Genomic DNA, 27,835 nt, shown 5'->3' on the forward strand with positions numbered 1-27,835 from the left:
GGCGGGGTTGGGGGGCTGGAGCCATGGCCCTGGGGGGCAGGGGCGGGGCATGAAGTGGGATCCAAAGTTGTCAGCAGAGGTGAAGGGGACTGATGAGATTTAGCAAGTGACCTCCTGAGGGCCAGCATCTCTGAGTCACTAACCCAGTGCTCTACCAGGTGACACTCCACATATCCACTATGGGTGTTTGCGTGGAGGTGGGGGGCTTGGAGACATCCAGACATTATAGGAATTGAAGTGAGTCGCTAGGAGTCACACAGGTAGGCAGTGGGTGGGGAGGCTGCCCCCAGCCCCGGGATCCATGTGGGCCCGCTCCCTCCAGCTGCCCCTGCCACGGCCTCCAAGAATGGCCCTTCAGGGAGTGTGGGATCCCAAGCGTGGCTCAGGCTCATCCGCTTCGAGGCACCTTGCCCCTTGGTCGTTGGGGTGTCTATGATGGTGTCAGAGGTTTCTCCCCACCCCCCCAGTGGCCACAGCTGACCCCAGCAGCAGGAGGTGATGGGCCGAAGGTGAGTGAGGGAGCCCACCAGGATGACTGGAGGCAAAGTGTCTGTAGCCCGGCATAGCGTGCTCATAGCCTGCTGAGTGTGGTTTAAAGCAGGATGCAACACCCGTTCTGTCTGTGGAAGAAAATTCCCACAGAGCAGAGCCCCTCATGGTACCTGTTCACAGCAAAGTTCTCGAACCCAAAGATGTCTAGGAGGCCAATGGACCTGCGAGAGCTCTTCACTTCCTGGGAAGGGGGCTTGTAAATGGCCGCGTTGATCTTGTCCACGATCCACACGAAAAGCCGCCCATAGATGCCCTGAGAGGGGGCTGTGTCAATCCCTGGACCCACACGCCGTCCCAAGGAGATGGGCTGGGTTCCTGGGGCTGTCACCACGTCATTCACTCCCTCCCCTGCTGTTTGAACTCCCCTAGTCTTTACTCAAGCTGTTCCCTCTGTCTTGGAGCCCCCTTTCCTGTTGGAACAATTCCTACTCCTCAAAGTTCTGTCAAGAAGCCTTCCCTAACCCTCCTTTGGGCTCCCATCCCTCCGTCCACATCTGTCTCCCTATCAGCTCTGAATATTTGGAGGGTCCCAGAACCCAGCACAGAACGCGGTGCAGGCAGGAGCTCAATGGCTGGCAAACAAGTGAGCGTGGAAGCAGGAAGGGCTGTGGGCCCTCTCCACCCGGCCCAGTACCACCTTCAGTGTCTTCTTTGGAAAGACCAGGCCTCCCTGGTCCTCTGGGATGGGAATAGCACAGTAGACGGAGTACCCAAACACTATGTCCCAGCATGAGGCCCACGGGACTGGGGAGCAAAGCAGGCTGGGGATGGAGGACCTGAGGGGACCAGAGCTGGCAGAGCTCCCCAGGAGCTCGACACTCAGCCCCCTGCAGGAGGAACAGAGCTCAGAAGAAGGCAGCCTCTTGCTCGGGCCCCCTGCAGAGCCAGTGGCCAGAGCCTGGACCCAAGGGCAGGCAGGGGTCTTGGCCCAGATGTCCCTCTGGTTGGGTAGACTCCTCCACTCCTGCTTATATGGACAAGCTAATGCCCCCACCCCGGGCAGAGCAAGACGGAGCCACGCCCCAAAGAGCCCACCTTGACGAAGGCGTCTCGCACATCCAGCGCCTGCTCCCTGCTGAGCGGGGTGGACACGGTCTCCCCACGGGTGATGAGGGTACGGCTGGTCAGGCAGTTCATCAAGGCTGGAGGGTTCACCTGGTGGGGCAACATCCAGGCACTCACCAGACCCCCACGGCCCATCGCTCCCTCTGCCCACCCTAGAGAGCTCCCTTCCCACTGTCCCCCCAGGTCTTGCTCAGACCAGCTCCTCCACTGAGAATGGACAGCCCCATTCTCCCCACAGCCCCACAGCTGCAGCCTCGGCAGCCAGATCCTCCCCAGACATCACACCACACCCAAACACAGCCTGGGGTGGCTGCTCTCTTCCTGACTGCCTCCTCACTCCCTGTTACCTGGCCCTCCCAGGATTGGCTCCCAGTTTTCCATCCCAGGGCAGAGCCCAGTGAGGCTTTGCTGAGAGATGGACAGATTGACTCACCCAGGGTCCCTCATGCCCCACACCATCCCCAGGGGCACCAGAGTTAGGGCGGCGAGGCTCCTGGGTGCCAGGTGTCAGGCTCTATCCCCTCCCTGAGACCTGTGCCCAGCACAGATCCTGCTCACAGTCAGTTCTCCATATGGAACTTCTAGAACTCCCCCAAGCAGAGTCCCTGCTTCCAGGTTCCCACATGCCCAGCCCCCTGAACCTGAGTCAAGACTACCCCTCTGAGAGAAACTGAAGCAGAAGCCATGAGGACAGAAGGCCGGACACTGACCTCGAGCAGGGATGCGGCTGTAGCCAGGGACAGGGAGAAGAGGACCTCACAGGCATCCAGGTTTTCAAACGTCCGGGCTGTCACAGCCAGGGGGCGCAGGGTCAGGCAAACGAGGGTGGGCACAGGGGAAAGGGGCAGGCTAGGAGGGCTAGGCTCTCGGGGGCCTGCCTTGTTCACAGGGGCCACCGGCACCGTGATTAAGCACTTCTCCGGGTCAGGGTATTTTTGAAGGATGTTCTTCCCATGAGCTATGGGCACCACGAGGTAGGAAACTTGTGTGCCCAGCACCTGGCGCCATGCCCAGCATCCAAGTGGGGACACTGGCCGTTGTGGCCCTTTCCCCCCACACTCCTCCACCCCAGACTCCCAGAGCTCCTGACAGCAGCCCTGGCTCCTACGAAGCAGATCTGCAGCGGCTGGTCCAGAAGCTGAGCCAACAATCCCCCCACTCCCCCTCCCCAGCAGCTAGGTGTTGTGCTGCCCTTGAAGCCAGGGCGGGACTGGGGCAGGGGTGCACCATCGGGGCCCCTCACCCTCATACTGCAGGTTGCCCAGGTGCAGGATGACGGCCAGGAGCTTGGAGATTTCCCAGTTCTCCGTGTCGGTGAACATGAGCACCTTCATGGCTGAGCGGATGTTGGCATACTCCTGGCTGTCCTCCCGGCCCTCGCACGTGATACAGTTACCCTGGCGAGCAGAGGTGGGAGAGTGGGACACAGGAGGGTGTCAGTAAGGCCATGGAGACCCCCAGAGAGACAGTGGCTGGGCTGAAGGACCCCTCTGCCAGACCAGGCCAGCCTGGGGTGGCAGGTACTGACTTCACCTCGTAAGCACCGTGACCTCTCCAGAAAGTCTAGAAAGCTCCTGGTTAGAGCTTTTAAAGAATACACTTCCCACTTCTAAGGACCCCAGATGCCCCTTCTTCCCCAGAGTAAGAGAAGCTGGGTCACTGAGACCTGGCCTGGCCAGTCGCCTGGCCCAGCAGTCACAGCACACAGGCCCTATTCCATACCGTGCTCCCACTGCCCCCCCAATGGACACTCTCACTCTGGGACTGGAGGCTTCATGGTGGAGGCAGGGGGGGGCGGCTCTAGGCAAGCAGGGCACTGACAGGGGTCTACCCCAGGATGTGTGCCTGTGAGCTGTGTTCACGTGTGCTTGCCCCCTTCAGCTACAGGAAGTGTCTGGGAAGGCCTTCACACCCACAACACCTACTTTTTTGTCCCACATCCCCCGTGTGTCCCTGTGTCCTGGCCCTGCCCTGCCCCAGACAGCCAGGCAGGGATCCTCTCCAGGCCTAAGGGAGCCAGTCCAGAGCCAGCCTGCTATACCCATGCACCTCCACCCATCTGATGCTGGGTGGCAGCAAGAGCCCTGGGGCCCATGCCTCCTTGGTAGCTAGACAGCAGCAAAAGACTGCCACCAGGGCTCTGTGACCAGTGAGCCCCGAGGCTGAGGCTGCAACAGATCAGCCTTTGTCCTCCAACCCTGGGGCGCCTGGCAGAGGCCCTGGTCTTCACGTCCTCAAAGCCCAAACTAACAGCATATGTGTGTGGGCAGGTCTGTGCACGTGTACACATGGGCACATATCTACATGCCCCGGGTCTAGGGTATCTGTGCAGACTTAGGAACGTGTGTCTCTGTGATGATGATTCATCTAGATGCATGTGCCCCTGGAAACATGCCCAAGTGGGGCCCATATAAGCCCACATACAAGCCCAGAGTGGGCTGGGGCAGGTCAGGGGACAGGGAGAGCCCACACAGAGGAACCCACCCACCAGGCTGGGAGCTGGAGAGCAGCTGGGGTTGCTGGCCATGACCTTGCTGGGACTGGTGTCCCCTTCCCTAGGTGCCCTACCCGGGCCTCACCATAGCCAAGTAGTTATAGTCCGTGGCCTGGCCCAGGCCCAGCTTCTTCTTCTGATCTGCGCTCATGCCCTCCAGCATGCAATAGAACACGTGGTAATTTCGTTCATCGGGGGCCTGCAAAGGCAAGTACGTACGAGGTGTTGGGGGGATGGAGGAGGGGGAGGCATCAGAAACTGGTCAGGTTGAAACATGGTTTACTATTTTAACAAGTGACAAAATAGTGACCACAAAAGCCCCTGTGGGTGACTTCGTGGCGGGAATTCAGGCACCACAAGGAGCGGGCAGCGGCCTGGCACGATCTACACCATTCGGTACCCCCACCGCCCCCGAGGCTGGGGCTTCAGGGCAGGGCCAGCTCCACTCTGGGCTCGGCCCACCTGGCGACAGACACGGGACTTCTCCAGCAGGTACTGCTCGATCTTGGCGCCCTCGATGGCACCCCGCTTGTTGAAGTGGATGTCGATGTACTTCCCGAAGCGGCTCGAGTTGTCATTGCGGATGGTCTTGGCGTTCCCAAATGCTTCAGGGTGGGGAGAGGGTCATGGGTGAGGTCAGCACGTGCCCAGCCCCCTAGCCCCACTCTGTGAGCCCTGGCCCTACCTTCCAGGATGGGGGTGGCTTCCAGCACCTGCTGCTCAATCCAGGAGTGCTGCCCACTGATGGCCGCCAGGAACTGCAGGATCAGCTTGGTGCTCTCCGTCTTCCCTGCCCCAGACTCCCCACTGTAGAGCAGATCCAGAGAGAGTCAGGGCCCATCACGGTCTGCGGGGGCCTCTCCCTACGGGGCTGCAGCTCACGCTGCTTCCCCCACCTACACCTCCCCACTCCCCAGACTATAAAATAGGCCGACAGTATGGACCTTTCAGGGATGGGAAAGGCTCCAGGACCTCAGGGCTCTGCCACAGCCAAAGGTATTTTCCTTGTCCTTCATTTAGAGACACACACACACACAAACGCCCCGCGCCATCCACACCTGACATGGAGCATGACGTAGACTGATGCTAGATCAATGCTTTGTCCTGTTACCCTCTGCCCAAGAGAGAATAGGGGCCCAAAATGTCACGTGACTCTAACTTAACGGGAATCAGTAATAAACAAGGTTGGCCTCAAAAGCAAATAAGAACTTTGGCAACATTAACAGAAATGTTAGACCTGGGAAAGGGAGGGGATTCTCTACATGATGAAGCATTAGCAGGAACACAAAGCTGGAGCTCTGGGGCTAAGCCTGGAGCCCCAATCCAATGCCGGGCCACCCACCTGATGATGCAGCACTGGTCACGGCTGTTGCGCTTCATGTTGAAATAGCAATTATCAGCAATGGCAAATATGTGGGGGGGCATCTCTCCAATCTTCTTATTGGTATACTGGCGGATATGCTCTGGTGAGTAGATGGAGAGCAGCTGGTAGGGGTTCACAGCCACCAGGATGGAGCCTGTGTATGTCTGTGGGCACAAAAGGATGAGGAACTTGCCACTTCCCATGGGGGAGGCTCGAACTCTAGAAAGTTCTCGGGCTCCACCCTGCTCCATTCCTCTGGAAGGCACAGCCCTGGCTTTGGAGTCACATGGACCTGGGGTCAGAATCCTGCCTCTCTGCGAGCTGGGGGGAGGGGGGTCTGCAAACTAGCATTGGGTCTGGGTCGGAGTAGATACTCAGTGAGGTTTGATGAAGGGAGGAAGGAAGTGGGGAGAGTGTCTCTAAGCCTCCATTTCCTTACCTTTATCTGTAAAATGGGCATAATGTCACTGTTTCTAAAGATGAGGAGATGGTGGATTTTAAAAGCCATGAAAGTCATAGCTCACCGTAGATACTCCTGCAATGCTAGTTCCCACTTTTGCCTCCAAGCCCTGCATCCCGGAGGTTTAGAGTAACATTCATAAACCGGACCATGCCCAAGCAGAGTCTGGGTTGGTTCAGGGGGAGTAGAATGAAGGCACAGCATGCTGAAGGGGCTAGGGGATGTCGTCTGGGGGCTGGGCAGGCCCCAGTCTCTACAGCACAGCCCCAGGGCGGAGGGATCCCTGTGTTCTGGGGGACAGGGCACCTCCAGCCATCCTGGCCAGCACAGGCGGGGGGCCCAGTGCACCTAAGATAAACTTCTAGGGGCCTTTCTGTTCTTGGGCTCCTCTGTTGATGCACGAGGTTTCCTGCTGTAAGCCTGGGGCCTTGCCACACAGGGGCCAACACGGTCTGGGCCTCTTGCCACCAGGGCAGAATAAAGTACCCAGAGGTTACTGCTCCCTCCCTACCCCTCCCCAGCCCAGCTTGAAAAGGTCAGGCGCAGCCTATAATTGGTGATGGATGGATGGACATCTGGGCCTGGAGAGGCTGAAAAAAGATGTGACCATACAGAGGAAGTAACAACCGGGTCCACAGCCTTCCGCCAAGGCCATATAACATCACCCCAGAACCAAGCCATGCCCAGCAGCCTCAGCCCAAGGTGGCCATGCTGGGCAAGTGCATCTGCCAGCACCGCATTCCAGAGGAAAGGCCCAAACCAGGGTCGGCTGTGGCCATGCAAAGCAGCCTCGGGCTCAGCAGCCCAGACCCAAGTTCCAGTCCTGGCTCTGGCCACCACGCCATTTACCATCCTGCTCTGGGCCCCGGGGAACGCTCCTCTGTCACCCGGGCTCTCCCTCCAAGCAGCCCAAGCCAGGGGCTGCTGCGCCTGCCAGTGTGGACTTCCTGAGCACGTGCAAGAGCCCAGACAGGGAAAGGTGGGGCAGGACAAGGACGCAGGCTGCAGGGGGCTGCCAGGCCAAGCACGTCCTGAGAGCCTGAGCCAGCTCTGTCTTACTCACCCGCCCTCCACAATGGGTCTGAGGTTGGAAAGCAAGGAACAGGACAGAGAGCTGGTCAGTGCGGAATGGGACGCAAGGAGCTTCTCCAAGAACACCCCACACAGCTCGGGGCTGGGCTCACATCTCAGATCGAAAGCCACGAACCGCCAGCCCCAGGGCACCTCGGCCCCGTGACCTAGAGCTCAGCCCTGCCTGGCTGTGGGAACCAGCTGGCCCCTATCCCCAAGGGAGGGAGTCAGTCCCAAAGAACGTCTTTTCCGTGGATTGCTTTGCTTGTCTACACCTCACTTTGCTCATCTGTAAAAGGAGGATGGTTAGCACTTCCCCCCCCCTACCCCTCCACCCCGAGGTTATGTAAAAACTGAAGGGCATAACCTTTGGCATGTGTCTGGTTACAGAGCAGCTGTGCTTACATGCCACCTTCCTTAATAAAGTGACACCGAACCACCTGGTCTGTGATCACAATGGGGCGTGAGGTCAGCTCCACACAGTCATTCAAGGACCCTTCACTGAGACTCAGGGGGAGGCCAACAAGCCACATCGTGGGGGCCAGGGAGGAAAAGCCTGGGCCTGGGGGAGGCAGCAGATTCCTCTGGTGGAGAAGATGGGGGCGGAGGGAGAGGGGGCATGAAGGCTGGTCCGTGGGAATCAAGCACAGAGGCGTGAAAGGGCATGGCATTTGGAAGGTCTTTTGGAGAAAGGTCGCTTTGGTAGCTGTGAGAGGATGAATGGTTGTCCTGGAGGCTGGAGGTAGAGACACCATTTCAGGCCTAATGAGCCAGTCAACGGAGGCAGCCGGAGCCAGACAGGGTGGCCCTGGGAGCAGGCCTGGCAGCCACGTGCAGGCCCAGGCAGTGCCAGAGAGGAGGCACTGATAGAAACTGGGAGAAGCCTTCCTGGGGTGGGGCCCGGACCCTCCTCTCCCCTGCAGAGATTCCAGGGCCCCCCTATAGCACCAGGGCCCCCCCTCCTGGATGTCCCCCATTCTGCTCACCCACCTGTCCAGACCGGACCTCACCCTCCCCACCAGCACTGCTCCTTCTCACACTGCCCAACTTGGCCGACAGTGTCCCCCAACCTTCACCCAGGGAGGCAGCCAGGAAGCCCTTCTCTGCCTCCCTCTCCTTCATCCCAGCCCACCTCTCTCAGGTGGCACAGCCAGCCCTCAGGTCCTGGACACCTGGGCTCTCACAGACTGCCGCAGGCACCCCCTGCCATCCACCCTTCACTCGGAGCCAGGGCCAGCTTTTCAAGAATGGGACTGTGTCATCCCCGGCTGAAAACCCTCAAGCGGTTTCCCATCCTACAGGACACGAGATGCCAGGGCGCTGGTCCTCACCAGCGGCATCCCACAGCCAGGAGGCCCCGTCTGCATTAACCCTTCCGCTAACAGCACCAAACTCCACCCCCTGCCCCCTCACCCAGCTAACTCCTGCAGTCCACACAGAGATGATCTCCCCACAGGAAGCCAGGCAACCTCCTATGTGATCTGCATGGTCCCTGTCCCTCGGCTCCCCAACTCCTCTATAATTCGGGTTCAAGGCCTCCACGCTCTAGAGATGCTGTCCTCTCTACCCAGACCCAGCCACGTGCATGGCACATACAACAGGCTCAGCGAAGGTTTCTGCATGATTGAAAGAATGACTAGCAGGTGGAGAAGAAACGGAGTGGACAGCAGTAATTGCTGCTTGTAGGAAAGGGCAGAGAAGGGAGCTGAGGGGAGAACCTGTCAGCGACACACAGCCTGTCCTCCTCAGAAGGCTGCTGGGAGGAGTTACATGGTCCTTTCCAGATGGGAGAACTCAGCCTCTAGGAAGCAGAGGGACTCCAAGATCACACACTAGAGAAGCACAGAGGGGAATGGGGGCGGGGGGACTGCTGGCACCCAAGCCTAGGTCTTACCTAGGGCTGGGCTGATCTGAACCCCAGGAACTGTGGAGGTAGCAATGGGGGAGTAAAGAATGGAGGGCTTGGCCACTGTGGGCAACAAGACCCAAGCCCATCCTACCCCTGTCTGTCCCCCAAGGCTCTTGGCATGGCTCCCCGAACCCCTCCAGTCCTCTCTCTCTCTCCCTCTCTCTATGGCCCATGGTCAACAGAGGGTTAGTGCCCAGCTGCCCAGCACAGGCCTCCTGCTCCAGCCTCCAGGAAGAAAGTCTGCCTTTGGGGCCATAGGCTGGGAGGAGGAGAGATAAGAGTTATTCCCAAGCCAAGGACAGAGCACACGTGGTGCCTAGGGGCCCCAGGTCCCCAGGCGGAGTTCTAAGGACGTCTCTGGAGCCAGAGACACATTCCAAGAGATGTGACAGGAATGGCTCCACATCTTCCAGAAGTCCCCAGGCCTACTGGCCCTAGGGTATCTCCCTTAGCAGGCCATGGAGACCAAGACACATCCTGGGCACACATACCTTCCTAGAGTCACAGAGGTGCTCACAGAGGAAGTCTTTCCTTGTGCCAGAGGGAAGGCTGAGACCAGAGAAGAACAGGGACTCCCCAAAGGTCACCTGCCAAGACTTGAACCCAGGCGTCCCAGACTCTAGTCCCTGTTTAGCATCAGGGAGCCCCAGATCCGCACTGGCCCTGACGCTTGCTTCCTGCAGGACCCAGGGAGGACACCTGGCCTCTGAGACCACCCAGCCAGGGGTTTCTAGGTGTCCTGTGAGGGTCTTTCCCCACTAGAGGTGTCTGGGGCTGATTTGTGACCCTGGGGTGCTATCCCTCAGGCTCCTAGGGGGCAGGCTAGCTGCAGTGGGCAAGCGCAAGGCAGATAGTCAGGGACAGCACATCACCTAGCCCAGGGCTGTGAACGGCCGTGGTAATTGGAGGAAATACTGGGTACGTGTGCCCAGGGTAATCCAAGCCATGTGACCAGGGGTTGCCATGGATAGGGACAGGTATGGTTTCCGGTGGAACAATGGCCCAGCTGCTTCTTCAAAGCTCTGGTCCTACCCCATCTACCCATCACAGAGAGTGAGCAAGTCGAAACCTTGAACAGAGCAATCCTTGAACAGAAGGGGTCCCCAGATCAACTGACACCCAGAATCCTAGGCTCGTGGACCAACCGAGCTGGGGACTGCCCAGGTGATTCCTGTACAAGAAGGCCACTTAGGCACCTCATCTCGACTCGTGCCTTACCCTGTCCCCTACCCCCTCTCCCCCACCCAAAAAAGAGACCACCAGAAAAGTTACTGGTGAGAACTTCTAATTAAGCAAATGGCACAGATCTCGGAGCTTTCTGGAGAAACCATAAATCTCAGAAATTCTTTCCCTTGCTCCCCTCAACAGCCTACTCGAGAACACAAAGCTGATTTCTCTACTAGCTGCCAGCAGCTCAATCCATCCTCCCAAATTTCACAAATAAGATTTGCTCTTCTTGAAGTTTTCTCTTTCCCCCTCCTTTGTGAATCCTGTGTTTGCCTTGGTTCTCTGATTCAGTCCACTGACTGCCCCTCACACGTGAGGAACTAGTTTGACCACAAGAATCAATAAACTTTGTGCAAAATAACTCTGAGCTGTTCTTAGATACGGTCTTTGGTGAGGACAATCCTCCTCTTACCCAGCTCCTCCTGACAGGAGACTGGGTCAGGACATTAGCTCTGGCAGTGGCCTCCCTGAGGGGGAGGAGGGAGGGAGGGGCAGGCCCCCCACTTACCTTCAGACCCAAGTGTCAGGCTCCAACCAGCCCCGGGAGAGCAGCCACAGAGTGCTCTAGGACCCTGGGTGACCCCCTCCCACCTAGGGAGAAGAGTGAGTAGGGAACCTCTGCGAACTGCGGCACGGATACCAGCAGGTCTTCATGGGGTATCTCCAGCCTGGGCTCCAGTTCTAGCCCCATCCTCCTGTCTGGGTGATGCTCCTCAAATCTGGAGGGGCCACCTGTGCCCTGCCCTCCCTCAGGTGCAGGAAAGAGTGAGAGGGGCTTTATCAACGCTAAGGGGCTCCTAGCAAAAGCCACTTGCTCTTCATGCCTAGTGGGTAAATGTCAAGGGCTTGGGCGCAGCCTCCCCTTGGGAGTCTGAAGTGGTGGAGGGTCCCAGAGTGGGAAGGGTCGCAGAGGGCTTCCCTGGCTACGAAGTGGCCACAATTCCAGGGCTTCTAAGAGGATGGGTCCCTGACCTTGATGCAGCTCCCTGTTGTGACTGCTCAGGGACAAATTTCAGGGCTTCTAGACCTGTCTCCCTGATTCCTCCTCACGGTACTGACAATGTGAGGGACACTGTGCTGCTCGCTCACCAGGCCCTGTCCTGCCTCCAGCCTCTGATCCACACAGCGCCCCTTCCCGAATGCTCTCTAACCCACTCTGGGAACACCAACCTCTCTCCCTGAGCTGGGAGTGAGGCCTCACCACCCCCAGACCCTGCAGAACCTGCTCTGTCTGTACTTACCTCGAACACACCACACAATACCTGTCACCCAAGGACACCCCCTCTACCAGCCGGCCTGTGGCCTGGGGACCTGCCTGGGGATGGGGACTCCATCCTGCTCTCCTTTTTCCACACCCATGCTTTCCTTCACCCGGAGCTGCTTGAGGGAGGGTCTGGGTCAGAGACATGCAGTGACCCCAGCACACAGCTCTGGGCCTGGCTAAACCTCGTGGGGCTCAGCTTCCCTGTCTGTAAAATGGGACTATGGGACTAGGTCAGCGGGTCTCAGCACATGGTCCGGAGACCCCTGAGGCTCCCAAAGGCCCTTTCAAGAGGTCTGCAAGTTCCTTTCCACCTCCGTATCTGTGCGGCCTGCTCTTTCTCATATGCTTCAACCAAAACAGCCTCATATTGGCCTGGGTGTGAAGGAAACAGGAGAATTAGCAGTCTTCTATTAAGCCAGACATTAAAGGTATTTCAAAAAATTATAAAACAATACCACTCTTCTTGCTAATTTGGGGGGCATATTTATAGCGATGTCTCATTAAAAAAAGCTTTTCCTGTAGATGGATTTTTATGGTTATTTTTTAACAAATTAATCCATTTTGTTAAGTTTCTTGGTTTTAATTCTTAATATGGTAAGTTTCAATAGATACAGTCTACATTAACAAACACTCTTGGGAGTCCTCAATAATTTTAAGAGCATCAAAGGTTCCTGAAGCCAAAACGTGTGAGAACCTCTAGGATACAATCTCCATGGGCCCTTTGTATTCTGACAGTCTCTGAACCCACCTCCTGAGATCAGGTCAGTCCTGGCTGTGTGAGACCATTTGTCCTTTTAAGTTTCAAGGTGTAAGAATGTGGAGTGTACATACGACTGGTTCTTAGGTCAAGGGTTTGTGGAGTCAAGGAGCATGTTCCCTCTTCCCTCCTCCTCTGAGGATACAGACTCCTGACCCATCCTCTCCTCACTGGAGGACCAGTAGGATGAGAGGCTCTCATCCTATGGTGAACCCAGAGGAGGCAGCAGTTCCCCATCTCTGGGCAAAACACGTAGCCTCTCACCGACCCGAGCAATGGCCTGGGGAGGCACACGAAGACGTGGGACACACCGCTCCCTTCTCCAATCCCAGAACACACAAGCCGCGGTCCAAATAAAGGATGGTTCAGACCAAGCTGTTGCTGGCAGAGTCTCTGACGGCCTCTGGAGAGCCGGCTCTCGGGAGTGGGCGGGGCAGCGCGTGGGCGGGGCAGCACTCACGTAGATGAGGTGGTCCCGGTAGCGGATCAGCAGGTTGCGCAGAATGCCGGCCTCGTTGAGGTCTCCCAGGCGGATCATGTCCTCCACGCCGTGGACCGACGTGGGGTGCATGGGCTTGATGTGCGTGGCGTTCTGCGGGGAGATCCAGTGTTCCTGTGGGGAAGTACCGTGGTTCTAGTTAGGCGGGGCCCCGGAGACCCAGGCTGTGCTCTGCTGGACACAGGGATCCCAGGTCTGTGTGACCCTGATAAGGGCCTCCTCCTCTCCTGTGGCCAGACACTCTCATTATCAGGTGTGAGCGTCTGAGGATGGTGCTGCCCGCCCACACTCTCTGTGGACCACTCCTCCCCTTCAGGAATTCTCTCTGCAGACCTAAAAGCTGGGCAGGGCAGGGCAGGGATTTTGGCCCCACTCAGCATTCTCATAAAGGGAATTCGAGTCCCCCCAGTCACTTTGCAAGATGGAGTGGAGCATGTAATCTCTGGAATTAGACTGGACTTCAGATGCAGGCTCTGGTAAACAAAGGCACCAAAAGTAATTTCAGACAGTGCCAAGAATAAACCCACAGGCATATAGGATAGAGATCAGGGAGGGAACTCCCCTAGGGTCGTCAGGAACTACCTCTCCAAAGAGGTGACATTTGAGCAGAGATCTGAATGATGGGAAAGAGACCCCTGTAAGATGTGGGGAGAGAGAGTTCCAGACTAAGCCTCTGAGGCTGGCAAATGAGGCGGAGCAGTGGAGATGGAGGGAAGTGGATCCATTGGGGATAGATCTCACTGGGCTTGTTGATGAATGTGGAGCAAGGGTGAACTTCCGGTGCTCATGAACAGATGTGGAACCTAGAAGAGAGGTTGCCTCCATGGCTCTCCCTCTTCTTCCCTACAGTATCTTCTGCTGGGGGTTGGGCGGGCAACGGCTTCCAGTGAGACATCTGGCCAATGGCGTTGGCAGTTTCAACAAACCTGGAAATCCCTCTCTCCTTCCCCAAGGCGGTTTCCAGCACCTTCTCACAATCTAGCTTCTCAGCAAGGTGAGAGTGAACTGTGCTCCAGGGTATGGCCACAGCCTGAGTGAGATGCCACAGCCCCCTGGGGGCCCCTACCTGTTCTCAAATGCTAGAACCCTGGGAGCCTCAGGACAACATAGGAGTTTGAGTTTTGGAAACGGGAGGAGAAGGGGACCCCTGTGCCACCTCCCAGCTCTGGCCCTAAGACTTGGTGGGTAGGTGTGATGCACACATGTCCTCCCATAGCTGCTTCTCCTCCAGGTCCCCTCTGGGATAACCAACCTCAAAAGTTGGACACTAGCAAGAATCTGAGGTATCACCTCCTCATCTCATCCCAGCCCCAATCTAACTGTCACCCAGTGCTACTCACTCAACCCTGTGAATCAGTCCCCTCCTCACCAGCTTTAAGCCCCTGCCCTGATCCAGACCATCATTTCTCACCTGGCCCCCTGGCCCTGGCTGCCCTCCAGCCCCTCATCCCCCTAGGAGCTGCCTCACGCACCTGTCTGATCGCAGCACTTTGGGGCTTGAAGCCCTTCCCTGCTGCCCCTCCCCAACACTGCAGCCTGGCATTCAAAGTCCAGCCTGAGGTGGACACAAGGACTTCGGGCCTTTGCTCCAGCAATCCCCTGTACTTTCAAGCCAGAGAAGCTTGGTCTCCACTTCCCCAGACACTTCGTGGCCTTGCTCATGCTTTTCCCTTTACTTCCTTTCTACTCAGGCTTCAAGGCACAGCTCAAAAGTTTCCCATTTCTAAAGCCTTTGCTGACCATGCTGCCCCCTCTTACATGTTCCACTGTGCCATCCCCCCACCTCCACCACAGGAATGTGTCAGGGCCTCCCCTGGGCCACCACGTCGCCTGCGTCTCCCATGGAAAGGCAGTGGGCACAATGGGCTGCCATTGTCTGAATGCAGTTCTGACCTCCCAGTGTGCCCCAAGGCTGGGGACTCATGGCAGCCAGACTCCGTGTCTTCAAGACCCTTGGTCCACAGTGCCTCACGCAGGAGCCACACACGAATGATGTGGCAGGGAATCTGATAGGACAGACAGCTAGCTGGTGGGCTACGGGGGACCAGTTCTGAATTAGAAGCAGAAGTCCTAGTCATGGAGAGACCCTCATAGTCCCTTTTTTCCACCCTCTCACTTCACCCAAGAAAATAGGATCAGAGTAGTATGGTGGCCTGCGCCCGGCCCTCAGAGGGAGCAGGGACAGGGCCAGCCAGAGCCCGCCACTCCAACTGCCCTGGCATTTCATGGTACCTCCTGAGCCAGGAGCGCTTCAGTCCAGCTCAGGCCCTCACACAGCCCTCTCTGAGGCATGAATGGGCCGGATGGGGAGATCAAAGAACCTGCCTGGACTTTCCAGTCCTGAGTGGAACATTCCTTTCTCCCATTTTAACCTATTTCTTGATAAACATTGATCCAGTTGGAAAATTCCCCTCAGCCCGGTCCCTGTTCACAGACTCGGTGCTAGGCTCCAGCGCGGGCCAGAGGGAAGAGGATGCCTGGGCAGGCTGTCAGCCTTCCTCCCTCGACCCCCACCTCCAGTCCACACGGTCCCTCCCCCGACTGTTCAGCACAGCAGGGAGAGGCAACCCTGCAGCCCAGCGCACACCACTTGGAATCCCTGGGCCTCCGTGACCTCGTCTCTTCAATAGGAATTAGAGTAACCATCCCGTCTTCTTGGGGACCTTGGGGGGGTTAATTGAGACACTAAAGGCTAACTTTGGTTTCCCTCCCACCATGTCTAAAAAGTGCTGGTGCCTTCAACTCTTTAGGGCTGGGTATTATTACTGCAATGCTTTCTGGTTTTACAGAGGACATCTTTGTTCTCGTTCATTCCTCATAACATCCCATAACAGAATGACCAGTCACCATTTAACAGTGGGGAGTAACACTCAAGCAATCACCTGGCTCACCCTGTTACACGGCAGAGCCAAGCCTCTCCTCACCCCTTCCCTGCACGGAAGGACCCTCAACCGATGTCAGCAGCCCGCAGGTCAATGTCCACAGGCCCCTACAGCACAGACCGAAGTATAACCAGAGCACAAACGGAGGCCTGGCTCTGAAGGAATGCCAGAGAGAGAGAGAACATGGCCAGCCCCAGGGACTGGGGACACGTTCGGAAAAAAAGAAGCTGTCCTGGTACTGGAGAGAAAGGGACTATGAGCTCTGCAGAGGAAGGGAGGAAGGGGTGCCTCTGGCAATGGGAACAGCTCCGGCAAAGGCAGAATGTTAGGGTCCCCTTAAGGGTCATTTATTCATCCACTCATTCATTCAGCAAGGCTTCACAGAGAACCCTCTCTGGCCCTGGCCTTGTGGGGTCTCGGGGGAAGCATATGGGACTCCCTTAGTCCCCGCCCTAGAGTTAAGGGAGCCTTGGAAGTCAGAGGGGTCAAAGACAACAGCCTGGAGGGCAGGGGTGGGAGAGAGGGGAGTGGGAAAGCCCCTAGGAGGCCAGAAGCCCTGGGCTCAAGCAGAAGCCAGCCAGACTCCCAGAACTGCTTCTGGCCACCTAGTCATTTCCCTCCCCAGCTGCAACCCGCATCCCCAGGGCTTTAGTGGGAGAGGGTGGGAGGGGAGCTCTGGGATCCAGTGACATGGTTATAGGACACCATCTGACGTGCAACATGACCCAGGTGAAATGTAAGCTTGCAGGCAGAGTCCCAGGGCCCCACTCGGCGGGTTTGTGGGCCTGTCTGGGCTGCCAGCCGAACCTGTGCCCCCTTCTCTGGCTGTAAGCTCACAGTGGCTTCCTAGAAGGTCCCAGAACCAGAGCCTCCAGAAGGATCTGCAGGCCTTCCGGTTCTAAAGCCTGGGGGGACAAAGCATGGTTCAACAGAATCTGAGCACCAGAGCTGCCACTGAAATATGGACCCAGGAAACATTACACAGAGGCTGAAGGTCCTGGGTACTCATCCCAGCACCGTCACTTACTAGCTGTGTGACCAGGCCTGGTGGTCCCTCCCTGTCGCAGCTTCCCCTTGGGAAACAGAGCATTTGCCTCTCACGGATGCTATGAGGACCCAAAGACAGAGCTGGGGTCAAAGGGCTTTGCAGACCACATGGGGGTGTCCCTGAAGGCTGCAGGAACAAGAGTGAGCCCCCTGCTCCCTTTATGACCAGCGCCTGGCCTCCGGGCCCCCGAGACTGTCCCTGCCCCCAGTGAAGCCCTCTGTTCCCAGTCACTGCACCCTCTTTTGCCCCCAGCATTCTAGGACCTCAAGACGGAAACTTGGTTCTATCTCTATGTTCCCCAGCACTGGGCACAGCACCAGGCACAATGCCAGTGACGGTAGGACTGAATCTCCCTGGGTCCCTCATGTCCCTGATAAGCTAGGACTCTGTTCTTGGGACCACACCCCCACCTGCCCATGCCACATACACACGTGCTTCCCCTCTGGGCCCTCCTCCAGGCTACCCGCCTTCTCCAGGGCATGACCCTGACCTCACACTTTCCCGTCCTTCCCCACGCCTACTACCCACAGAACTTACACCTCCCGTATCCTTTCCCTTCAGGGTTGCAAGAAATAAAGGGTTAATCTGTTAGACAGATTCCTAGGGCAGTGCCAAGGTAAGCAATGAATTCCTAAGACGCTCTAACCCAATAGAGCAAGACTACAGACATTTTTAGTCTAGCTCACTTTACTGAGGTATTCTCTACGGGGGCCCCAACATATGGGTCAATAACCTGATGAGACAGTTACTATGATCCCCATTTTACAGAAGAGGAAACTGAGGCTCAGAAGGGAAGGAGACTTGGTAAAGGTTGCATAAGTGACAAATGGGCAGGATGGGATTGGAATCCAATCTGTCTGACTCAAAGCACCCCTGTGCCCGAGGAGCTCCCAGCCTGGCATCGCCCCCTGCCCACCACCATACATGGGCAGGTACCCCTTCACCACATACACACACACACACCCCCATCTTGAACACTAGGCAGAATGCCCGGAGTGCTCATGGAAATAGAATCCAGGAGCCTGGCCAGAAAGGGAGGCACCATCTCGCTGGGGCAGTGAGAAAGTTGCATGGAAGATGGGGTGTCTGAGAGGTGGAAGTAGGGGCAAAGGCACTGCCTCCAACACCCTCAGGTTCCTGCCCAGCCCCTGCCTCAGGTGACCTGTCTGCCTGGGTCTTCCCAAAGGCCTAGGGGCAGGGGAGGTAGGGGGCTACTCACATTGCCTTCATCGTCCACCACCTGGATCTGTCCAGAGTCACAGAGCTTCACCACTGCTCCGATGGGTACGTCGAATTCCTGCCCCGATCTCAGGTCCATCCAGACATAGTCCCCCTAGGTGAGAGAGAATCACAGCCAGGTGAGCAGGGAGGGGGATCCTGGGCTGTCATTCCTCCCAACAGAGGTTCCTGTGCCAACCACAGGAGAGGAAAGAAAGGGCTGGAAGCCAGCTGGTGCCAGGCCCCAGGCCCAGCACTGATCCAAGGTCTTCAATCCCTCCTCTTATCAGCTCTTACTGCCCCCATTTCCCAGATAGGTAAGCAGAGGCTTGGAGCAGGAAAGAGACCCCTTGGCTGGGCAGCTTCACACCCAGGCCTGTCCAGTGCCCAGCTCTCCCCAAGGCTCTACACCCCCTACACAGATAGCAAATCTGTTGAGGTTCAGGCTGAAACACCAAGCCACCCAAACCACTTTCCCTCTGTCCTAAAGGAGGCATCCTCACAGGACACCCAAACAGCCTCCATCACCTGCAGGGGCAAGTCTCAGAGTCACAGGGGTGGGATCCTCACAGTGACTGCTCTGAGCTGGGCCCTGCGATATGAGTCCCCCAACACTGCCTCCTGGCTTGCGGGAGGAGCCCTCACCTTGAGGGGGAGGGTGTCACGCTGTGCCCCTGCTCTTACTACATACCCAGTAAGGAACACAGAAGCCAAACCCAAAACCCAGAGGCAGAGAAATGGACTTAGAACAGATGCTTTCAGCATGGGTGCATTCCGCAAATATGTACTGAGCACCTACTGAATACGAGGCACTGACTGATCTAAATACTGGGGATCCCGCAGTGACATGGAGTCTGCACTGCAGCTGGGAGGAGACGGAAAACAAACAGCTGAGCAAACACGCTCACGCCATTGCTGCAGAGGATGGTGAGGACTGGGAAGGGCCCAGGCACATGGACGGCAGAGCAGATGACAGCCCTCACAGTCCCGGGCAAGACCCAGCACCGCAGAGGCTCCCCGTCACTGGCCTGCAGGTAAAACTGGGAGTTTATCCTAATCTGAACCAGAGTATTGCCCCAGAGGGTGAAAGAATGCAGACATCCTAATAAAAGGAGAATTTACCCCTACCCTGCGGCAGTTAGAAACAGAACAGCTGATAAAACAGAGGACAATCCAGTCGCCCTGCGGGAACAGCCCAGGGGAAACAGCTCTGGGCGGGGAGGCAGGAGAAGGGGCTCCAGGCTCTTGTGCAGGCTGGGCCCTGGACACGTCGCTGACTGACTTGAGCCTCAGTCTCTGCCAGTGTCTGACAGGTGGGCTCAGGGAGTCCCAAGGCCAGCACCTCCCTGCTTGGCCTCCCCCTCTTCCCTTCAGAATCAACTATTTTTCGGCCATAGCTGCCACTTCGTGGGAGGTTACGCACATCAGAGACAGGTTGTCAGAGACAGGCTAGCTCTGAACGTGAGCTTTCTCCCAGAAAACGGAGGGAGAATTGGAGAGCCTCTGGGGAGGAGAACTCCTGTTTCCCGAGCATCTGTGCTGCGTGCCCAGGCTGCATGGCTGCTTCCCGTAAGGTGCCCCGTGTCACCCTTCTGTCCCAAACTGCGCTTCCTGACAGCCTTCAGTCACAGAGTTCCAGGCCACCGGCCACGGGCTGCTCATACTGCCCTTCTCCACCTGCCCGCTCCCCTGCCCACCTGTCCACAGAGAGGATGCCCACCAGTCTGTGCAGGTCTTCTGGCCCCGCCCACCTCCCCATCTTCCTCCTCCATCTCCTGCCCAACCGCTGAAGAGCTCATTCATTCATCCGGCAGGTACTTATGGAGAACCCCCTGTGGACCCGCCCCATTCCAGCTCTGGGGACAGAGCCGTGAACAGATGGGAAAGGCAGAGTGCCTACAGCCAGACGAGGGGAGGGTGTGGGGGGACCACGAGCAGGTACCAGGTTACATAGGGCCCTGTAACCATGACAGAGGTTGGACTTTCTTTTAAGGATGACAAAAAGCCATTGGAAGGTTTTAAGCAGGAGAATGGCATGACGAATTTATATTTTCAAAAGCTCTCTCTGGCTGCTGTAGAGAATGGGGGCACCCCTCCAGGCTCCAGGGCCTCTGGGCTTGCCCCTTACAGCCAGCACCACACCGGATGACCACCATCTATGCAACATTTCACCACTAGCATGGAGCACACACAACCCCCCCCCAAGTACAGGGCCAGGGCTGCATCTCATCAGGGACTCCCCAGAGTCAAACACCGAAAAACAGAATTTGTCTCTCGATGAGAGAGAAAGAAAGAGAGAGAGAGAGAGAGAGAGTGTGTGTGTGTGTCTAAGAGACAAAGCATGTGACAGAGGGTGTGTGAAAAAGAATGAAGAACGTATAGCAGCAGAGAGAAAGAGCCAGAGACAGAGACAAACACTAACTTCTGGAAGCCAGGCTGGCCAGGACATTCCTTCATGCTAACTCCCAGTACACCCACGACGGGCCAGACAGCAAGTTAGATGCTTCCCTGTGACTAACGATCTCACAGACACCCCTCAGGCAGAGCATTCTATATCTACCTCATCTCCTCAAAAAAGGTCAAGAAACTTGCCCAAATTCACCCAGCTGTTCTGTAGTAAAACTAGGAATGAAGCCCAAAGCTGACAAACGAAATCAGTGCTCTTTCCTGACATCTCTCTGAACCCAGTTCTGTGAGCAAAACAGGAAACACTGATAGGACCCTTGGCCTTACATGGCTTGTGGGTCATGCTGGGAGCCTCCGTGGAAGGCAGAGCTGGAGGGCAAGAGTCTGAGTCACCTGTATCCCCTGACCCAGCACAGAGCCTGGCACACAGAAAAATGCATCCTGCTCAGGGAACAGAGGATAACCAAAATAAAAGACCTCATGGGATCAGGAAATGGGAGCTCAGAGAGGCTGAGCAGGGAGCTCAGAGCCTACAGAAACAATGACTAGAACTCTCCTAATCAAGAACAGTCAGAAGGAGGACAGAGACTTAAATTTCTCTTCTTCTGTCTGGGTCTCAACTTGAAGAAAAAGGCTAAAATAGCAGCTAAGAGGCCTCAGGGAAAATTCTGAGACCTGAGAACTTCTGAGGAGAGAAGTTTCCATGGTCCCAGGGCAAGTTCTTAGGGCATCAGAATGCAGGTGGGTTGGAGGAGTCTTCATTTTTACAGATGAGGAAACTGAGGCCCAAAGAATCAAAGGTACCTGGTCACAGTCATGATGGTGACGGATAAAACTGGGAGCACCTGTAGGGCAGGGCCTGGACCAAAAGCAGCATGGGTTGGGACTTCTGGCTGGGTGAGGGAAGGAAGATGGAAAAGAACAGGAACTGTCTTTGTGGGGCAGAAAGAGGGAGGAGAGGAAAGGAGTATTGGGCCCCAGGTCTTACCCCACTGACCCGTCCAATCCCCAGACACCAGGCACTGATGCCTGCATCTGGCCCCATTCATAACCACTCCATTGTGAAGGGTGCCCCACTAGAGACTTCACCTTGACTTGAGAATCCTATTTGTGACCTGACGGATGCCTCAGTATGGCCACGTGACAGGGGGCCAGTTCCAGTTTCTCTTCTGTCACATGTGTGGCTAGAGCAGAGAGTCTCCCAGACCCTAAGTGGCGGTTTCTCAGAATGGATCAATCTTAAAAGTTCTCAAAAGTACCTGGGACCCCAACCCCTCACCAGGGAAGCTAGACACACCCACAGTGAACACACAGTTTAGAAATCTTAACTGTCTGCCTTCTGCTCAGGTCACGAACAATCCCCGGGGTCCTGGGATCGAGTCCCACATCAGGCTCCTTGCTAAACAGGGAGCCTGCTTCTCCCTCTGCCTGCTGTTCCCCCTGCTTGTGTGCACCCTTTCTCTCTCACAAATAAATAAAATCTTAAAAAAGAAAGAACCAAAAGATTGAGATTTTTCCCTGCATATTATCAGACCACAATGCTTTGAAACTGGAACTCAACCACAAGAAAAAGTTTGGAAGGAATTCAAACACTTGGAGGCTTAAGACCACCCTGCTTAAGAATGTTTCGGTCAACCAGGAAATCAAAGAAAAACTTAAACAATTCATGGAAACCAATGAGAATGAAGACAATTCTGCCCAAAATCTATGGGATATAGCAAAGGCGGTCCTAAGGGGAAAATACACAGCCATCCAAGCCTCACTCAAAAAAATTGAAAAATCCAGAATACACCAGCTCTCTTTACACCTTAAAGAACTGGAGAACCAACAACAAATTAAGCCAACCCCACACACAAGAAGGAAAATAATCGAGATTAGAGCAGAAATCAATGAGAGAGAAATTAGAGATACAGTAGAACACATCAACGAAACTAGAAGCTGGTTCTTTGAAAGAATCAATAAGATCAATAAACCACTTGCCAGACTAATCCAAAAGAAAAGAGAGGGGACCCAAATTAATAAGATTATTAATGAAAGGGGAGAGATCACAACTAACACCAAATAGAAACAACCATCAGAAATTATTAAGAGTCATATGCCAATAAGTTAAGCAATCTAGAAGAAATGGATACATTCCTGGAAACCTATAAACTTCCAAGACTGAATCAGGAAGAAATTGACAACCCGAATAGACCAATATCTAGTAACGAGATTGAAGCAGTGATCAAAGACCTCCCAAAAAACAAGAGCTCAGGACCTGACGGATTCCCTGGAGAATTCTACCAAACCTTCAAAGAAGAAATAATACCTATTCTCCTGAAGCTGTTTCAAAAAATAGAAACAGGGGTGCCTGAGTGGCTCAGTGGGTTAAGCCTCTGCTCCGGCTCAGGTCATGATCTCAGGGTCCTGGGATCGAGCCCCACATTGGGCTCTCTGCTCAGTGGGGAGCTTGCTTCCCCCCTCTCTCTCTGCCTGCTGCTCTGCCTACTTGTGATTTCTCTCTTTCTGTCAAATAGATAAATAAAATCTTAAAAAAAAAAAAAAAGAAAGAAACAGAAGGAAAACTTTCAGACTCTTTCTATGAAGCTAGCATTACCCTGATCCCCAAACCAGGCAAAGACCCCACCAAAAAAGAGAATTTCAGACCAATATCCCTGGATGAACTTGGTTGCCAAGATTCTCAACAAGATGCTAGCTAATAGGATCCAACAGTGCATTAAAAAGATTATCCACCATGAGCAGGTGGGATTTACCCCTGGGGTGCAAGCATGGTTCAACATTCGCAAATCAATCAATGTGATAGAACAAATCAATAGGAGAAGGGAGAAGAACCATATTGTCCTCTCAATTGATGCAGAAAAAACATTTGACAAGATACAGTATCCGTTCCTGATTAAAATGCTTCAGAGTATAGGGATAGAGGGAACATTCCTCAACTTCATAAAATCTATCTATGAAGAACCCACAGTGAATATCACTCTCAATGGGAAAAAGCTGACAGCCTTCCCTTTGAGATCAGGAACACTACAAGGATGCCCACAATCGCCACCCCTGTTCAACATAGTATTAGAAGTCCTAGCAAGAGCAATCAGACAACAAAGAGAAATAAAAGGTATTCAAATTGGCAAAGAAGTCAAACTCTCTCGTCACAGATGACACAATACTTTATATGGAAAACCCAAAAGACTCCACCCCCAAACTACTAGAACTCATACAGCAATTCAGTAATGTGGCAGGATACAAAGTCAATGTACAGAAATCTGTTGCTTTCTTATACACTAACAATGAAAATACAGAAAGGGAAATTAGAGAACCGGTTCCATTTACTATAGCACCAAGAACCATAAGATACCTGGGAATCAACCTAACCAAAGAGGTAAAGGATCTGTACTCGAGGAACTACAGAACGCTCATGAAAGAAATTGAAGAAGACACAAAAAGATGGAAAAGCATTCCATGTTCATGGATCGGAAGAATAAACATTGCTTAAATGTCTACACTGGGGGTGCCTGGGTGGCTCAGTGGGTTAAGCCTCTGCCTTTGGCTCAGGTCATGATCTCAGGGTCCTGGGATCGAGCCCCACATCGGGCTCTCTGCTCAGCGGGGAGCCTGCTTCCCTTCCTCTCTCTCTGTCTGCCTCTCTGCCTACTTGTGATCTCTCTCTGTCAAATAAATAAATAAAATCTTTATTTAAAAAAATGTCTACACTGCCTGGGGCCAAGTATACTTTCAATGCCATTCCAATCAAAATTCCACCGACATTTTTCAGTGCTGGCACAAACAATCCTAAAATTTGTATGGAACCAGAAGAGACCCTGAATTGCTAAGGAAATGTTGAAAAACAAAAACAAAACTGGGGGCATCACGTTACCTGATTTCAAGCTTTACTACAAAGCTGTGACCACAAAGACAGCATGGTACTGACACAAAAACAGACACATAGATGAGTGGAACAGAGTAGAGAGCCCAGATATGGACCCGCAATTTTATGGCCAACTAATCTTCAACAAAGCAGGAAAAAATATACAGTGGAAAAAAGATAGTCTCTTCAATAAATGGTGCTGGGAAAATTGGACAACTTTTTATAGAGGAATGAAACTCGACCATTCTCTTACACCATACACAAAGATAAACTCAAAATGGATAATAGACCTCAACATGAGGCAGAAATCTATCAAAATCCTAGAGGAGAACATAGGCAGTAACCTCTTTGACATCAGCCACAGCAATTTCTTTCAAGACATGTCTCCAAAAACAAAGGAAACAAAAGTGAAAATGAACTTTTGGGACTTCATCAAGATCAAAGGCTTCTGCACAGCAAAGGAAACAGCCAACAAAACAAAGAGGCAACCCATGGAATGGGAGAAGATATTTTCAAATGACACTACAAAGGGTTGATATCCAAGATCTATAAAGAATTCCTCAAACTCAATACCCAAAAAATAGATAATCATGTCAAAAAATGGGCAGAGACATGAGCAGACACTTCTTCAAAGAGGACATACAAATGACTAATAGACACGTGAAAAAATGTTCATCATCATTAGCCATCAGGGAGATTCAAATCAAAACCACATTGATATACCACCTTACACCAGTTAGAATAGCCAAAATCAACAAGACAGTAAACAACATGTGTTGGAGAGAACGTGGGGAAAGGGGAACCGTCTTACACTGTTGGTGGGAATGCAAGTTGGTGCAGCCACTTTGGAAAACAGTGTTGAGATTCCTTAAGAAATTAAAAACAGAGCTACCCTATGACCCTGCAATTGCACTACTGGGTATTTACCCCAAAGATAAGGTTATAATGAACAGAAGGGCCATCTGTACCCCAATGTTCATAGCAGCAATGACCACAGTTTCCAAACTATGGAAAGAGCCAAGATGCCCTTCAGTGGACCAATGGATAAGGAAGATGTGGTCCATATATACAATGGAATATTATGCCTCCAGCAGAAAGGGTGAATACCCAACTTTTCTATCAACATGGGCAGGACTGGAAGAGATTATGCTGAGTGAAGTAAGTCAAGCAGAGAGAGTCAATTATCATATGGTTTCACTTACTTGAGCATGAGAAATAACATGGAGGACATGGGGAGATGGAAAGGAGAAGTGAGTTGGGGGAAATTGGAGGGGAAGACAAACCATGAGAGACTGTGGACTCTGAGAAACAATCTGAGGGGTTTGGAGGGGTGGGGGTGGGGGGGGTTGGGTGAGCCTGATGGTGGGTATTAAGGAGAGCATGTATTGCATGGAGCACTGGGTGTGGTACATAAACAACAAATCTTGGAACACTGAAAAAATAAAATTAAATTAAAAAAAGAAAGAAAGAAAGAGAGAGAGAGAGATAGATCTTGGTTCCAGTGCCAGCTCTGCCACTAAAACTGGATGACTTTGGGTAAGCCTTTCTATCTGGGCCTCAGTGCTCACAGTGTTCACCCACTCAGAGTCAGGGCACTGAAAGCCCACAAGCCTTCACGTCCACCCACCTGCCCTCCCAGGCATGCAGCCCAGTGTGGGATGAACACCAACTTCCAACAGGGCCTTGGCCCCTTATGCCCCTTCCCTTCTTTGGGCAGGGCCTAGGGCTCAGTCCCCCTTGGTGGGATGAAAAGGAATCTGTCTCAGGATCTGTTTTCCCCTCTCATCCTCGAATCACTCTGGGACACTGGCTTTAGTAGCCCCATTTTCACAGGTGGGAAAGGTGAACCAAACGACTTGCCAAGGGCCCCTGGGAGCGAGAAGTCTCCAGTTGCTAACCTCCGGTGGTAGAGGGGACCCACAGCCATGCTCTGATGCCGGTGAACCAGCCAGACCAGAAGCGTCTCCCTGAGTCCCCTCCGAGCACCTGGGAGACGCTTCCTGCTCCAGACCCCAGAGAGCTGGGGAAGCCCCTTCTAGGATCTGGCCCCTCCACCTCCGGTGAACGCAAAAGCTCCAGGCATAAGGAGGGGAGGCCAGAGCCAAGTTAACGCTGGGAATCAGGGATGGTACGCTCCACCAGAGGGCCCGGTCCGTGTGCACCCTGGCGCTCAGGGCCACCACCCAGTTCCCACCAGGCCGGGAAACAGAGGCCCGGGGCGGCCTGTCCCGGTTGCACCCTCCCCCTCCCAGCCCAGGCCTCACCGGCAGGACCGAATAACTCTTCAGCGCGTGGTTCAGGGTGCGCACCAGCGCCCACTTGCCCGGCTGCTTGGCGCGCGCTTCGGAGCGGTCGGAGGGGTCGGAGGGGTCGGCGGGGTTGGCTGGGTCGGCAGGGGCCTCCATGGCGCGGAGGGTCTGGCGGCGTCTCCGGTGGCAGCACGTCTCCGGCTCAGGCTCCCTAATTCACCTAATCCCGTGCGCGCCGCCCGCCGGGGAACCCTAAACCCGGCCATCTGCTTCGGGCCCATGGCAACGGCGGCTTAGGTGACGCCCGCGGGCGGGACCTGGGAGGGGGCGCTGCCCTGGCCCTCTCGGGTCTGCACCGGACCCCCCACCACCTGATCGTGGGGATGCCCGGCCGGTTTCACCCAGACCACCATGTGTGGCGCCCTGGGAACCGAACTGCGGGCCTCAGTGCAAACGAGGCACCTGGAACCTCACCAGGACTACAGTTTTGGAGAAAAATCTGTACATTTTCTATGGAAAGCAACCTGGGGATGTTATGGAGGGGAACGCAATAAACCATGAATTTTTGAGCCCGATGGGAAGGTGCCTGCAAGATCCTTCTAGCTCCCTGGCTGCCTCTAAAAAGCCATGGCAGCTAAACTGTCTTCAGGGGGTGGGAGGAACAGGACAAGGAATCTTCTGAACAGTTCGTTTCTGGTCCTCCTCTCTCAGCCATGAGACTAGCCAGCTGGTTATCTCCAGGAGGCAGAGGTAGCACAGAGGCCTGGGGGAGGGTGTCCCCTGGTTCTCCAGGACAGCGGACACCAAGCTGGGCTCCTGTGTCTAGCAGCCACACAGGACTGGGCACCTGGCTCAGATCATGCTGGGCTGTGGGCCACAGTGGCCACCATCCTATCCAGAATGCTCAGGCCCTATGACTCTCCTCCTCCTCCCTTCTCCTCTCTCCCTCTCTCTCTCCTCTCTTCTAGGCCTATTGTTTCCATATTTGGTCCGTGGCATTGTCTGGAATCCGGGAAGCCTAACTGGTCCCACAAAAACTGGTCCCACTAACTGGACCACTATGGGGAGTAAAGAGAATGGTAGGAAGGAGACCGTGACGCCTCACATAGAACTCAGAGCTGCCCCCACTAGACCTGGGCTTCCTTATACCCTCAACCCCATCTCAGCGTCAGGGACCCAGACTCTGCCACCTGGCACCAGCCAACTGATGGCAGCTGTTCCCACCTACTTCCTGTGCCTGCTCAGGAACCCTGCTCTTGGGAGGGGTCCTCCCCCTTGCCAAGCACAGCATAAACACACCCACCCTGGCCCATCCCCTACCCATGGGTGTCCATGGGAAAGGGACCTTCAGACACAGGAAGGTGGTAGGGGCTTCCAGGATTCCTTCCATTTGTCCATTTAACCAACCTTCTCAGGCTTCGATCCTCAGAGCTTAGGGGGCACCACCTTCAGAGCTACCAGCCTGAACCTGGACAGACCCAGACCCAGATAAGGCTAATACCACCAGAT

General features: G+C 54.7%; 1 protein-coding gene across 1 annotated transcript in view; it reads right to left on the reverse strand.

Moving 5' to 3' along the window:
* Window positions 1-27,835, reverse strand: part of MYO7A (myosin VIIA) — an 82,643-nt gene that overhangs the window by 45,515 nt on the left and 9,293 nt on the right. The window contains exons 2-11 of the mRNA XM_032852999.1: window positions 17,811-17,924; window positions 12,623-12,775; window positions 5,454-5,638; window positions 4,797-4,918; window positions 4,574-4,716; window positions 4,197-4,310; window positions 2,861-3,014; window positions 2,328-2,404; window positions 1,588-1,707; window positions 663-805 (exon numbers count right to left, since the gene is read on the reverse strand). Of these exons, the coding sequence (XP_032708890.1) occupies window positions 663-805; window positions 1,588-1,707; window positions 2,328-2,404; window positions 2,861-3,014; window positions 4,197-4,310; window positions 4,574-4,716; window positions 4,797-4,918; window positions 5,454-5,638; window positions 12,623-12,775; window positions 17,811-17,924 (1,325 nt within the window). The remainder of the gene's footprint in view (window positions 1-662; window positions 806-1,587; window positions 1,708-2,327; window positions 2,405-2,860; window positions 3,015-4,196; window positions 4,311-4,573; window positions 4,717-4,796; window positions 4,919-5,453; window positions 5,639-12,622; window positions 12,776-17,810; window positions 17,925-27,835) is intronic.

This window comes from Lontra canadensis, unplaced genomic scaffold, assembly GCF_010015895.1.
Source record: "Lontra canadensis isolate GAN:19392208 unplaced genomic scaffold, GSC_riverotter_1.0 scaffold7, whole genome shotgun sequence".
Taxonomy (NCBI): Eukaryota; Metazoa; Chordata; class Mammalia; order Carnivora; family Mustelidae; genus Lontra; species Lontra canadensis.